General features: G+C 38.9%; 1 protein-coding gene across 2 annotated transcripts in view; it reads right to left on the bottom strand.

The window, feature by feature from the left end:
* KLHL24 (kelch like family member 24) overlaps positions 1-13,829 on the bottom strand; it is a 40,300-nt gene extending 26,471 nt beyond the window's left edge. The window contains exons 1-3 of one of the 2 annotated variants that reach the window (XM_053918132.2): positions 10,162-13,829; positions 8,530-8,579; positions 2,222-3,202 (exon numbers count right to left, since the gene is read on the bottom strand). In XM_053918132.2, coding sequence (XP_053774107.1) covers positions 2,222-3,141 — 920 coding nt within the window. In that variant the 5' untranslated portion in view covers positions 3,142-3,202; positions 8,530-8,579; positions 10,162-13,829. The remainder of the gene's footprint in view (positions 1-2,221; positions 3,203-8,529; positions 8,580-10,161) is intronic. The other variant, XM_053918133.2, reaches the window with a different exon arrangement.
* Positions 13,830-13,855: the final 26 nt, after the last annotated feature.

Here is a 13,855-nt window from a genome sequence, read left to right as displayed (position 1 = left end):
CATAAGTCAGGTGACTTTAAAGAAAAAGATTTATTCTAACCATAATATAAGAACTATTACATTAATTTTTTTGTAATAATAGTTACCCCATATTGTATCTAATTTATGAAAAGTTCAGACTGTCAAGTACTGGGAGTTTTCTGAAAATGGGTCAGACCTGCACTATACTACATAAATAATAATAGCTAATGGTTTTTAAGTACTTTCTGTGCTGAATACCTTACGGATTACTGCGTTTAACAGTTTTAATGACAAAACGTGTAAAGCAAGCACCATTTGTCAGCATTTTCACTTTACATATGAGGGAACAGATTAAATTTTGCTATATCCAAACATGTATAGATTTTAGACATACTATCTCACAATATGCTGAATTTTAATCACATTCCAAAACAATAGTAATCAAAATCAAAGTCAAAAATGTGGTTTGACAAACAAAATTCAAACAGACGCATGGCTGCCAGAGGGAGGGGAACCGGAGGACTGGGTGAAGGGGTGAAGGGATTGAGAGCCACAGAATGCTCACCAGACCTATAGCACAGCGTAGGGCATACAGCCCATAACACTGCAGTAACTGTGTGTGATGTCAGGCGGGTACTCGACACATGGGGGGCGGGAGCACCACTTTGTAAAGTATATAACTATCCAACCACTATGCTGTATACCCGCAACATTGAATGTAAACTGTAATTTAAAAGTAAAATTTAAAAAAATGAATAAAATATCAAAACAAAAAATGTGGTTTGAGAGCTACACTATAGTAAATTCATAGGAAAGGTGGAAGATGGTATAGGAAAATAAAAATAAACACTAGTTTCACAACAATGTGAATATACATATGTATTTTCTTTTTTAAGTCTTCACCCAAGGATGTGTTTATTGATTTAGAGACAAAGGAAGGAGGGGTGGGGGAGGGGGAGGTGGGGGAAGAGAGGAAGAGGAAGAGAGAGAGAGAGAGAGAGATATCAATGTGTTGCCTCCCATATGCTCCCCCACCAGGGTCAAACTTGCAACCTTTTGGCTGGATGATGCTCCAAGCAGCTGAGCTATCTGGCCAGGGCACAATGTAAATATATTCAACAATACTGAATTGTACACTAAAATATGAGGGTAAATTTTACGTGTTTTATTATCATAATTAAAAAACCCAACCTTAGGTTTGTTAGAAAAGTTATTAAAAAGAGTCTTTACTGTCCTATTTCTCACAATAGCTATTCCTTGCTTATTCACAGTAAAGTACATGTGGATATTCATGTGCAAGTGGTTCCAGGACCCCTGTGGATAGCAAAATCCATGGATACTCAAGTCCCTTATAAAAAATGTTGTCGTATTTGCATATAATCTACATTTGCATATAGTCCACAACAGCGTAGGCCTACACGTCACTTCATTCTCATGGATTTGCTATAGTGCTCGGAGTGCAGCAAATTTAAGTTTTGCTCTTTGGAGCTTTCTGGGATTTTCTCACCCCCAAATATTTTCCATCTGAGGTTGAGTTTTTCACTCACGGATATGGAGGGCTGACTGTATAATATTATTCCTTCTATTATTAAGGCCTGAAGATTATTTTTTTTATAGTTTATGAGTTAAAAATCTATAGGTGTTTTACAGAAGTAACCAACTGTAAGAAGCCACAAAATAATAGTACATACTTTAATTGCATTCCTACCCCTTAACATAAATGTTCCAAATTCTATATAATGATGATATAATTTTATAATCTGAAAAGAATTTTTAAATTGAGACTGACATTAAATATAGTAACTGTGGCAATGAGAAAAGATCTGAAGCTTGGGTTTCACATCTGATGTACATTACTTCACACCGCTGTATTTCATGCTGCCTGTTAGAGTCTACTGGAGCTTTTAGCTCTCTCATATCCAAAGACCCTCTGAAAAGAAAAGTGGAATGTTTTGGGACCCTATGAAGGTTATGGGAAACTAGTAGAAATATGTGGAGACATGCATAGTTGCAAAGACCTTTTGCAACAACCTTTGATAGCTGAGAACAATAACAAAGGATGCTATTGTTGAATCTAGTCTTCACTGGGAGAAACATTCTAATGATTTACATAATCTACAACAAATCTTAAATTACATAAATCTACATGTAGACAATACATATAAATGACTACACTGAAATTACCTTCAGGTGTTTTAAAATACTTAAAAACCAAAAACTTTTATTACTTATGTGTAGGTAATTTTTAAAGTCTTCTCACCTTCGGGGCCTAGTCCTTGGGGACATCATTTCATTCCCAAGTATGTGGTACCGTCTTGCTTCATGCAACAACTGATAACACTCCGGAGAATTCTGGATCAATTGGTCCACCTCAACTGTTTGAACAAAGTAGTTGGGATGCAACAGAGGGAGTCTCACATGTGTCAGGAGCTCATGTAATAGTGGTCTCCTCAGATCAACTGCATGGTAGACCCAACGCATGACGGCTTCAAAAACCATCTCCTCTTTACTGATAACAAGTTCGTCACTACAAATATAGTCAATAAGTTCATCTTTGTCAAGCTCGAGAAATTCTTCATGTTGGGACACATCCTCAAAAGTCTGTAATGCAAAATTCTTGCATTTTGTGAAGAGTGTTTTGAGTGAATGGGTGTCAGCAAAGCGCTGGATTCCTAAGCAATTACAAGGATCAAGTTGCTCCTCCAAGAACTTGGCACATGCATCTCGGAGAACACTGATCTGAAAGAGGCTTGATGTTTCAAAGAGATATTGCACATTTTCTGTAGTGATCTTCACCTTTCCAGTATAAACATACTGCAAAAAACATTCCATAGCTTCAGCTAAAATACCGTTGATTTCAACTAACATTTCTCGGCTTTCCCTGTGGTCATTACAAAACATAGCTCTGAAGTAGCTACTACAGGCTGAGAGAACAGCTCTATGGCAAGGAAATTCTTTTCCTTCCACACAAATGATAACATCTGTGAATAAGCGGCTGTCTCGGAATTCATTAAATATTTGGAGTATATTTTCAGCATGGGATGATCCTGAAGAGAAGTCAAAAAACTCATGGCCTGTCAGAGATTTTGGGTCCATTTCAAAAACTTTACGCTTTGTTGCTGGGGAATCACGCACCCCAAGATCCTCTCTGTTTAGTCTTCGCCCCAATATTAGGACCATTGTTACATCAGTTGACTATATAATTGCTGAGAAATGACTGTTAGCGATCTTACTGATGTGGCTAAAAGTGAAAAAAAAAAAAGTGAAAACATTTTAATGAGTAAAAAAATCCAGAGTTCAAATTACATAATTTCATTTTGATATTAACACAACAAAAATTGCATAATATATTTCATGTAGGGTATAGAGCAATATTTCATTTTGCAAAATTGCTTTTGCGTAATCAGAACCTTAGGGGTAATTTGCAATAGTACTCCTTAAGCCCCCCAGCTGAAAGGATACCATGTACTCTGTGAATTACTAATAACCTTCTGTCTCCCTTTTTACACAGCTGCGTTTCATCTCCTGACTGTAGGGATAAGTCAGAATATTGTAAGACACAGGATCTGACTACATTCAGAATACTAATATAATTATATATTATCTTAACATAATGCTAGAAAGGAATTCTGTTACCGTGTATCTATCAAGGGGCTTTAAAAATATGTATATTGTTTGACCAGCAAGTCCCTCTCTAGAAATTCCAGGGATATAATCAGGCTATGTAGGAAAATTTATCTACAGAGATGCTCAATGCAGTTTTAACAAAAAAGACTTAAAACCATCCAAATGCCTTATAAGAGGGGGATTAGTTAAACCAAAGTACACCTTAAGGACAAAACAAAGTCTATGCAGCCATTAAAAATTATTTACACTATTTAATGACATGGTAGAAGTATTAAGTAGATAGTAAGTGAAAAGCAGATCATAAAACGTATGCTAAGGAAAAAGAAAAATTTCTGTATCAGTGCATTTAGGGATAGGAAGAAGGAGGCACATATGCCAAGATATTACGTGATTTATTTATTTTGTTTTTCTCTATTTTCTCCTAAATTTCCACTCTAAATAGGTAGTAATTTGTTTTTAAGCCTCCTTCAGAAGTGACTACGAATAGGTAACTAATGGATTGAGGCACTGAGCTATAGCTATCAATTCTCTCAAATTTTGACTTTTGAGAGGTTCTTCTACTCACTTTTCCACATCTCCTTAGGTTGATACATGATCCAAAATGTATTTGCAATTGGCTTAAGAGCACTCACAGTAACTCTCACTTATTCCCATGCCCTCAGACTCTCCTCACAATCACTTCTAGAGGCCCCAGCTTCTTCCTGAAATATTTCAACAGTCAGATGTCCAGGCCTAACTACGGTAGCACGAAGAAGTCTTATTATGGAAAACAGTATGGTAGCTCCTCAAAAAAATTAGAAATAGAACTATTACATGACCCAGCAATTCCACTTTTGGGTATTTATATGAAGAAATAAGAAAGACTTAATTTGAAAAGATATCCGCACCCCTACATTCACTGCAGCATTACTTACAACAGAATCTCCGTTTTGGATAAAAGGGACAAGTTTACTTACATACATGAAAAGATACTCTGTTCTGTATTCAGTAATCTTACTGTATCTGGTATTTGTCATCTGGTGCCTTAACTGTACCTCATAAAACTGGGCGTAGCACGTTCAGTGAGTTAAGTATTAACGTGAGGCTGATTAAAACTTGAGTTCTCTTTCTCAGGGCGAGCACATCCATGCCTTTCCTTCCCCGACAGGTGTACGTCTCCTAGACTCTAGGGGACCCCACTGAGACTTGTAACCAGGGGAGCAATGGGCAGCAGCAGCAGCTCGTCCCAGTCTAAACCCCTGGACCTGTCCCCAAGGCTCCCTTTCCTCCGACTCTCCAGTGAGCTGACGGCAGCCCCGCCTTGGCTCACTTCTTCCTGTAACATTTTTAGAGTGCCAAGGCAGCTCCGCCTAGGCTCTCTCTTGTTGCTTTTTCTGTCCTGAGCCCTGTCTTGTTGCACTGTCCCCAGCTTTAATAAATGCACTCTTTAAAAAAAAAGAGAACTAAAAAAACCCCCTCATTTTCATAGCTGGTTCCTTAATTATTGACCTACAAGAGGTCTTCCACTTCTTTCACCCAATGTAAAACTGAGAATCCTGGATTAGAACAACTATAAAATCACCTGCTATTATAAAGTATTCAACAGCAACAAGATACTTGTTTGCTGCTTTGTTTGTAAGAGAGACTATCTCTTGGATCTGGGCTGTTTCCTTCCAAGCAGCTTTGGCTCGGCTTTTAGGACATTCTCACTTTCTCTGGACTTTCTGAGAACTCTCCCATTAACCAGTCTGCACAAAGCATGAAATATTTAATATTGGGTTGGCCAAAAATTCGTTTATTTTTTCCATAAGATGGCTCTAGTAGCGCTTATTTATCTTTAACTTCATTTGAAACAATTTTGTTAAGAATGTATTGTGACAGCTGTCATATCAGTGTGCATTAAAAAAAATCAAAATTGGTGAATTTTTGCATAGCCATTTTAATATTGAAGATGGAAGAAAACAAGCACCATTTTCAGCATATTATGCTTTATTATTTCAAGAAAGAAAAAATGAACTGAAATGCAAAGAAAGATTCGTGCGGTGTATGGAGAAGGTGCTGTGACTGATCAAACATGGCAAAAGTGGTTTGGGAAGTTTCCTGCTGGGCAATGCTCCACAGTCGGGTAGACCAGTGATCAGATTGAGACATTACTTGAGAACAATCAACATTACACCATGTGGGAGAGAGCCAACATATGCAAAATATCCAAATCAACATAAAGTTATTGGTGAAAAAAAGAGGAGAACCAAGATGGCGGCGTAGGTAGACACACTGAGCCTCCTCACACAACCAGAACTGACAGAAAATTGAATGGCAAGGAAGTCCAACACCCAGGAAATAAAAAATAAACATTCATCCAGACCGGTAGGAGGGGCGGAAACGGGCACCGGGGTGGAGAGGACTCGAGTGGCCATGGCGGGACCGAGACTGGCGGAGTGTGGGACCAACGGGGCAGGCAGTCCGAGCACTAGCAGACCCTGCGGCCCCACATTTGCACAGATAAACCAGACGAATGGCGGGGAGCGAAGCAACCCAGGGCTCCAGCACGGGGGAAATAAAGCCTCAAACCTCTGATTGAAAACGCCCGTGGGGGTTGGGGCGGCAGCAGGAGAGACTCCCAGCCTCACAGGAGAGGTCATTGGAGAGACCCACAGGGGCCTAGAATGTGCACAAGCCCACCCACTCGGGAACCAGCACCAGAGAGGCCCAGTTTGATTGTGGGTAGCGGAGTGGAAGATTGAGGTCCGGTGGAGAGTGGAGGGGGCACCATTGCTCCCTCTCGGCCCCTCCCCCACATACAGCGTCACATCGCAGTGACCAGCGTTCCCTGCTCCCTGGTGAACATCTAAGGCTCCGCCCCTTAAAGTAACAGACGTGCCAAGACAAACAAACAAACAAAAAAAAGGCCCAAATGACAGAACACTTCAAAGCTCCAGAAAAAATACAACTAAGCGACGAAGAGATAGCCAACCTATCGGATGCACAGTTCAAAGCACTGGTTATCAAGACGCTCACAGAATTGATTGAATTTGTTCGAAAACCAGATGAAAAAATGAAACCTATGCTAAGAGAAACAAAGGAAAATGTACAGGGAACCAATAGTGATGCGAAGGAAACTGGGATTCAAATCAACGGTGTGGACCAGAAGGAAGAAAGAAACATCCAACCAGAAAAGAATGAAGAAACAAGAATTTGGAAAAATGAGGAGAGGCTTAGGAACCTCCAGGACATCTTGAAACGTTCCAACATCTGAATTATAGGGGTGCCAGAAGGAGAAAAGGAAGAACAAAAATTGAAAACTTATTTGAACAAATAATGAAAGAGAACTTCCCTAATCTGGCAAAGGAAATAGACTTCCAGGAAGTCCAGGAAGCTCAGAGAGTCCCAAAGAAGCTGGACCCAAGGAAGCACACACCAAGGCACATCATAATTACATTACCTAAGATTAAACAGGAGAGAATCTTAGAAGCAGCAAGAGAAAAGGAGACAGTTACCTACAAAGGAGTTCCCATAAGACTGTCAGCTGATTTCTCAAAAGAGACCTTACAGGCAAGAAGTATTCCAAGTCATGAAAGACAAGGGCCTACATCCAAGATTACTGTATCCAGCAAAGCTATCATTTAGAATGGAAGGGAAGATAAAGTGCTTCTCAGATAAGGTCAAGTTAAAGAAGTTCATCATCACCAAGCCCTTATTATATGAAATGTTAAAGGGAGTTACCTAAGAAAAAGAAGATCAGAAATAGGAACAGTAAAAATGACAGCAAACTCACAGTTATTAATGACCACACCTAAAACAAAAACAAGAGCAAACTAGGCAAACAACTAGAACAGGAACAGAACCATAGAGATGGAGATCACATGGAGGGTTGTCAATAGGGGAGTGGGAGGGGGAGAGGGGGGGAAAGGTACAGAGAATAAGTAGCATAGATGATAGGTGGAAAATAGACAGGGGGAGGGTAAGAATAGTGTAGGAAATGTAGAAGCCAAAGAACTTATAAGTATGACCCATGGACATGAACTATAGGGGGAGAATGTGGGAGGGAGGGGGTGGGCGGGATGGAGTGGAGTGAGGGGGGCGGGAAATGGGACAACTGTAGTAGCATAATCAATAAATATATTAAAAAAATAAAGTTATTGGTGAAAAGTGAAAAATGTGCCCTTTATTTCATGAACTCTACAAACTTTTGGGCCACCCCCATATAAACTCTACCTATTGATGACAGAGTAGGTGAATGATTTGCACAGGAGGGTCTTAAAATTATAAGATACATTTTAAAGTTCATCTTTTGGGCTTCCCAATGTAATCGACTAGACTTTGTTTTCCCATTTTATAAAATCAAGTATTTTAATTACTAATGGAAAAAGTAAGCAACTAAGTAGGCATCTCTGGACAAAACAAGAGGAAAATGTTTGTTCCAAGGAAACAGAACTACTGAAGTTTTCTCTAGACAAGTTAGTGGATGCAAGGGTGATCGGACCCTCATGTCAGTGACTGACTGCCAAAGCCACACGGTTTGTCTGGAGAAGCTGGTAACTCTTTTCCTCCATCATTTCTTCAGGAGCTTTATTCCTGGAGCTACACTATCATTTGAAAGGAACTTTTCTTAACAGAATTCCTAAGTGGTATAGACCTAGTTTCTGATTGTTAAGTGGATTTAAAGTTACATGGCTTTAATTTATGTCCCAGAAAAATGAATGGAGACAACTTATTTTAGTGTCTGACAAACTGGAGAAAAATGTTGAAAGGGGACTGAGACTCCCAGGAAGGAGCAGAAAGGAGTGGGGAAACACTTCACTTGGTAATGGAAATGACGGTGACACTGCCTTCCATCATGATCTTGAGGACAGAATCGTTCCCAGTGACTCTGATTAACCTAAGTGACCCCTGGTTAAAGAAAGTAAAATGGTTTAAATTCTCAAATAACAATGTTTAGATAGTCCATAAACATAAATATACCTTTTTTGCATTTGCTTGATCAAAGCCTCAGTCAAAATTAGTTTCCACACCTAAAATAAATGGAGAACAGCAACATATAAATCAGATACAACTTACTTCATGTATAGTTGGCATTATTTATTATACTTAATATGTTGAAATGTTTTTAGTAGATTTCAGCTTCCAACTGGAAGTTTACTTTTGCATAGAAAAGCATTACTGAATAACAATTCTTAAAGCAAGTAATTTTATGATATTTTTACATACAAATTAGTTTCATTATTTATCAACTTTACTTGACAATTATATCCTACAGCAAGGTTTCTTGAGTGAGGCATGAGTAAATACATCAACAGCATGCTAAATGGTAGCAGTGAGATGAGAAAAACATATACATGCTGTGGTAATTCTGCATTGGATATTTGAGGAATGTCTGGTAATTGATATAACATCTGAGTTTGAAGCCATGATATAATTCTGAGTTGGTCTACCAATACTACCAAAAGCGAACAGCTTAGTAACTATGTATCATATAACCATGGAATCAACTTCAGAAAATCTCAAGTATACTGGGTAATTCTGGAAAAATTTTCATTTTTAATCCGTAATTATCTAGATATCTATATAGAACCAACAAGCTTATCAAATAATTATTTTTAATATTTTAATATATAAATGCATTTTCTGCTTTGTTGAAACATAAAGATGTAATACCTATAGAAACCAACTAATTCAGCATAACTTCTTTTTTTTGATAGGAGGGGAGGAGAGGAATGCTTAAGAGAAAATTCTAGCACCTTAAACTGCAAAGAATAGCAATAGTACTTAAACACAAATGGTTCTCATTTCTGGCCCACAAATCTATAAACAGAACTCATAAATTCTGAAGTCCAAGTTATGGACTACTGATTTTCCTACAGATATTTACAAACATACATCTCTAGACCCTGATTACACAATCATTGTAAGGTGAATATTATCTCGCATGTTTCTTTACTTGTAGAGCTCAGTCTACCTTTTGCATTCCTTTAACATTTCAACTTGGTCGAATTAGGGGACTGTTAGAGTTTAGTGCTTCTTCCCAATGAACAACAAGTTTCTGAGCCAACACAGGGATTCAGGTCAATTTAAGAAATATTTACAGAGAGCCTACTCTCTTTCTGGCACTGGGGTCACAAATACTGGATTCAGATCCAACTTTAGACTGTGGGATTGGGTAAAGTAAGAACCATATGAGAACTCCAAGACTGATATTAAAATTGACTCAAATTCTCAGTGTTTTTCTAGCAGAAAACACAGGTGCAAATTGGAACAGATTCTCTCACAACTGATCTGGTCTAGAATTATATTTAAGGCACTGATTTTCAACTGGTGTGCCACAAGAATTTGTAAAATATGCAGTACCCAACTATTTAGTCAAGGGCACTGACCTCTTTTCCGTAAGATTGTCAAATTTAAAAAATGACAACAGCCAACACAACAGTAGCCAGCTGATGTGAATGAATCAACGTACTTTTTTTTGGTCAGATAAGCAAAAAATATATTTTTGGTGTGCTACAGAATTTTAGTAATTGGTTTATGTGTGCCTTAAGGAGTAGAAGGGCAAGGCAAATCACCTGGGCATTTTCTGTGGGGGTTTTAGCTAATACTTACCAACCTTATAGGTAGTAAGGGAAGAGAGAGAGGAGGTCTGCGAAGCCCAAAGACGGTATACGCTATCAGATTTAATCTAGAGTGTAGCTGTATTGCAATCAAGCTTATTTTTCCTTTAGAAGGCAGAAATCTATACAAAGAAAGAAGTTACAATCAGCCTTAAAGATAGTATAGATTAATGAAGGGGCTTATAAAGACTAGTAAATACCACGAAGCAAAGGCAACCAACAACATTTTGACTGACATGGTCCCTACAACACGCAGAAGTGAACTGCCGCGAGCGATGCTCTACACAACTTCATTTCCTCAAATTTAACTTTGAGTAACAACACAGCAGAAACAACAAACCTCTTTTTATCATTAAAGATACACAGTAACTCAAAAGAAGGAAGAAAACAACTGCAACATAATACGGAATCCGTATTTTAAAATAACTAGAAAATTACATTTAACATGGTACTATGTAAAACCAGCAATTTTTTAAAATTTCAGATTATTTTGTCCTATTTTCTCAAAGGTAATTTATTTATTTATACCATTATATTTAATGATCACTTTTTAAAAGTTATAAATTTATACTTCTCAATGTAAAGCTTTACTCTTGGAGCAGTGGTTCCTGAACCAAGTTTTACAAATGTAGTATTTAAATTTCAGTCTGCAAGCTGCTATTTTAAACATTTCTAATTTCTTTTTTTTATTTCTTTTTAGTTTTGTCTTTATTTATTTATTACTTAACTTTTAAAAAATTGTTTAAGTACAGTTCTCTGCCTTTTCCCCTCACCCTCTAGTTTCTTAGTAGAACCACCACCAACATACTTACCCACTTAAGATATCAGAAACCAACTAAAACCTGAAATTTCTTTGTCTAGAACTGTAGCAACTAGTGAATACCCTGTTTACTACAAACTCAAATGGTCAATACATTATGACTATGATTAACGAGAGGAAGAGAAATAAGAGGTATCTGATGATGAAAAATTTCAGAGTGCTTCAACAGTGTCAGACTGAACCACATAGTTCTATAAATAAAAAAGAATACTATCTTTTCCCAAATCACTGAACCAAAACCACTGAATTTCTCCACTCACTGTTTCTCTGCCTGGCCTTAAAACTTTTGATTAGTAATATTACCCAATGGAAGAAAAATAAATTATTAGTCATCAGACCTTATACCTGGTATTAAGCTGTCCTATTGAGCCTCTGCATGCTTCTCACTAGACCTGACATGTAAACTGAACTTCATTGGTTTTACCCCACTAACATGCTTCTTTTAGGTATTTAATGCATTTTTTATTTTAAAATCAAAAGGCCTTATAGATATATATTATAGTTATGCTTCCTGTTAGCAAAATTGTTCTTGGTTCTCTTATCAGAATTAGTTACGTTTGCAAGGACACTGTCGGTGTCCTGCCACTTGAACGAGTGTGAGATCCAGTATTTTAGATGACTTCTCTATGTGCAAATGTGTCTGCAAGTCAAACGGTTTTTATTTACCTTAGTGGAGGCACAAATATGGACAAAAATAAATTTCAGACACCTCTGAATAAAGCCTAGTTTAAACACCAATTTAGCAGACTTTTAAGATGTGCCAAATTCTGAAACACTATAGCCCTTATGTGAATTTAGGCAGAGTGACAAACTCAACTAAAAAAAGTTAGTTTAGATATTGTTTTTAATAGAATAAGGTCTTTAAAAGTATATACAAAAATAACTGCAGTTGCTTATTTAATAAATGGTATTTATTTTTCAAAGGATTGACCTTTTGATTTTAATGAAAGGTTAGAAAACAAGGAAGTTAAAACAAAGTTTTTTGAAACAGCATTAAGGTTCTAGCAATTTGGACAAAAGCCAAGCAAGTTTAAATTAAAGCTGACAGTCCCTTTTTATTTTTATCCTCACCTGAGGACACGCTTATTGATTTTAGACAGAGGGAAAGGGAGAAAAAGAGAGGGAGAGAAACACCAATGTGAGAGAGAAACACCAATGTGAGAGAGAAACACTGATGGGTCGCCTCTCTTTCCTCTCATACCTGCCCCCTATCGCGGACCAACCAGAACCGCAACCCAGGCAGGAGACCTGACCACATTGCATTGTGTGCCCACCACCCAGTCACATCACCGTCGGACACCCTATATATGGGCCCCCTTTACCCTTCACTCCCCTCCACCCCGCTTCCCTCTGGTAACCACCATACTGTGTCTGAGTTTCAGTTTTATATCCCATATGGGTAAATCGCACAGATCTTGAAATCTAACTCAGAACACTATTTCTTCTTCCTGTGTAGAGACTAAGCCATAGGCTTTGTCTGGATAAGCAGCCTTTTGAATGGTTTTGAATGAAATAATAATGGTTTTATTTTTTTTAAGGGTTTACATTTTGTACACGTTTAGATAGATTAAAGTCCCTGCATCACATGTGAGGAGGAAGCTTGGGATCATAGAAGCTGCTCTTTCTGGTGTAGCCACCTCCACCTCAATTTAAAAAGTATATTAAAATGCATAACCATTGAAAACTGTTCATATTCAGTTCCTGCTTGAACCAGGCAGCTCAGTCAACCTCCTACAGAAATGCATTGTTTTGGGTCAATTCTTAGATTTACAGGAAAAGAAAACCTGATAATACCCAAGCACTCTATTTCCACAATCTCCTCATGAGGTCAGGAAAACCGCATCTTTAACACACAATGGCTAAAATGACTGCTTTTGTGTATTTTATTACAGTCACATTAACTTACAATTTTAAAATAAGACATTTGCAATTCGCTTTCATAGGGATCAGCACATAGAAGAGTGAGCTGAGCTATAATCTTCCAAACAAAGAAAACAATTCATCTAAACCAAGGTACTGAAGGATCTTTTAATTTTTAGGAGTATATCCTTAAAGGATATTTGATTTTTTCCTACACCTTGGTCGACAGCAGGCAGATTTCAAATCTATTTTACATGCCTAATAAAAATCAACCTCAGCTAGTGGATCTAAACAGTCTGTAGTTGCAAATACTTCAGACGTGATTTTTAAAATGCTGCTCAAGGGTGCAAGAGATTAATCATTAAAATCCACTAAACTAGCTATGCATAGACACTGCCTCAGGGGTGACTGATGCGCCCTACAATGTGGCGTTAAGGTCCTTCCTTAGCTATTTAAACCTTGTTTATAGAACCGACATGAACAAATTCGCAAGAGGACTTTCTTCCCACCGTTCTGGCGGGTAAGGAGACGCCACTCAAACGGGGTTAATTTTGCGGTCATCAAGGGAGCGCCACGGCTGCAGTTCCCTGCGGGCACAGAACCGGCCCAAGCTTCTGGCAGAGGCCGGGAGGCCCACTGGGGACGGCCGGGGCGCCCCGGGCTCGAGCCGGGGTACTTCCGTGCGGGGGCGCGCGCCGCGGCCCCGGCCGCGCTCGGGCCGCAGCTGCACGAGAGCCCCGGGCGCGCGCCCTCGCGCGTCCTCCAGATCACCTTCACGGGGGCGGGGAAGTACTGCCGGGACGGGGAAGGACTGCCCGGGCCGGACCACCTAGCGACACGACAGCCGCCAATGAACACACGGAACCCGCCCGGCGGTTCCCGCCCCGCGAGCTACCCCGGGCGCCCAATCGCGACCGCGTTAACGGCGCACGGATCGTGCAGCACTCGGGGGCGGGGAAATTAGGGACCAAATTAAGAAACCAAGTCCTGGAGCGGTGGGAAGGTG

This window comes from Desmodus rotundus, chromosome 2 (genome assembly GCF_022682495.2).
Source record: "Desmodus rotundus isolate HL8 chromosome 2, HLdesRot8A.1, whole genome shotgun sequence".
NCBI lineage: Eukaryota > Metazoa > Chordata > Mammalia > Chiroptera > Phyllostomidae > Desmodus > Desmodus rotundus.
The sequence above is the reverse complement of the archived record's forward strand: the minus strand, read 5'-3'. Positions and strand labels throughout refer to the sequence as shown.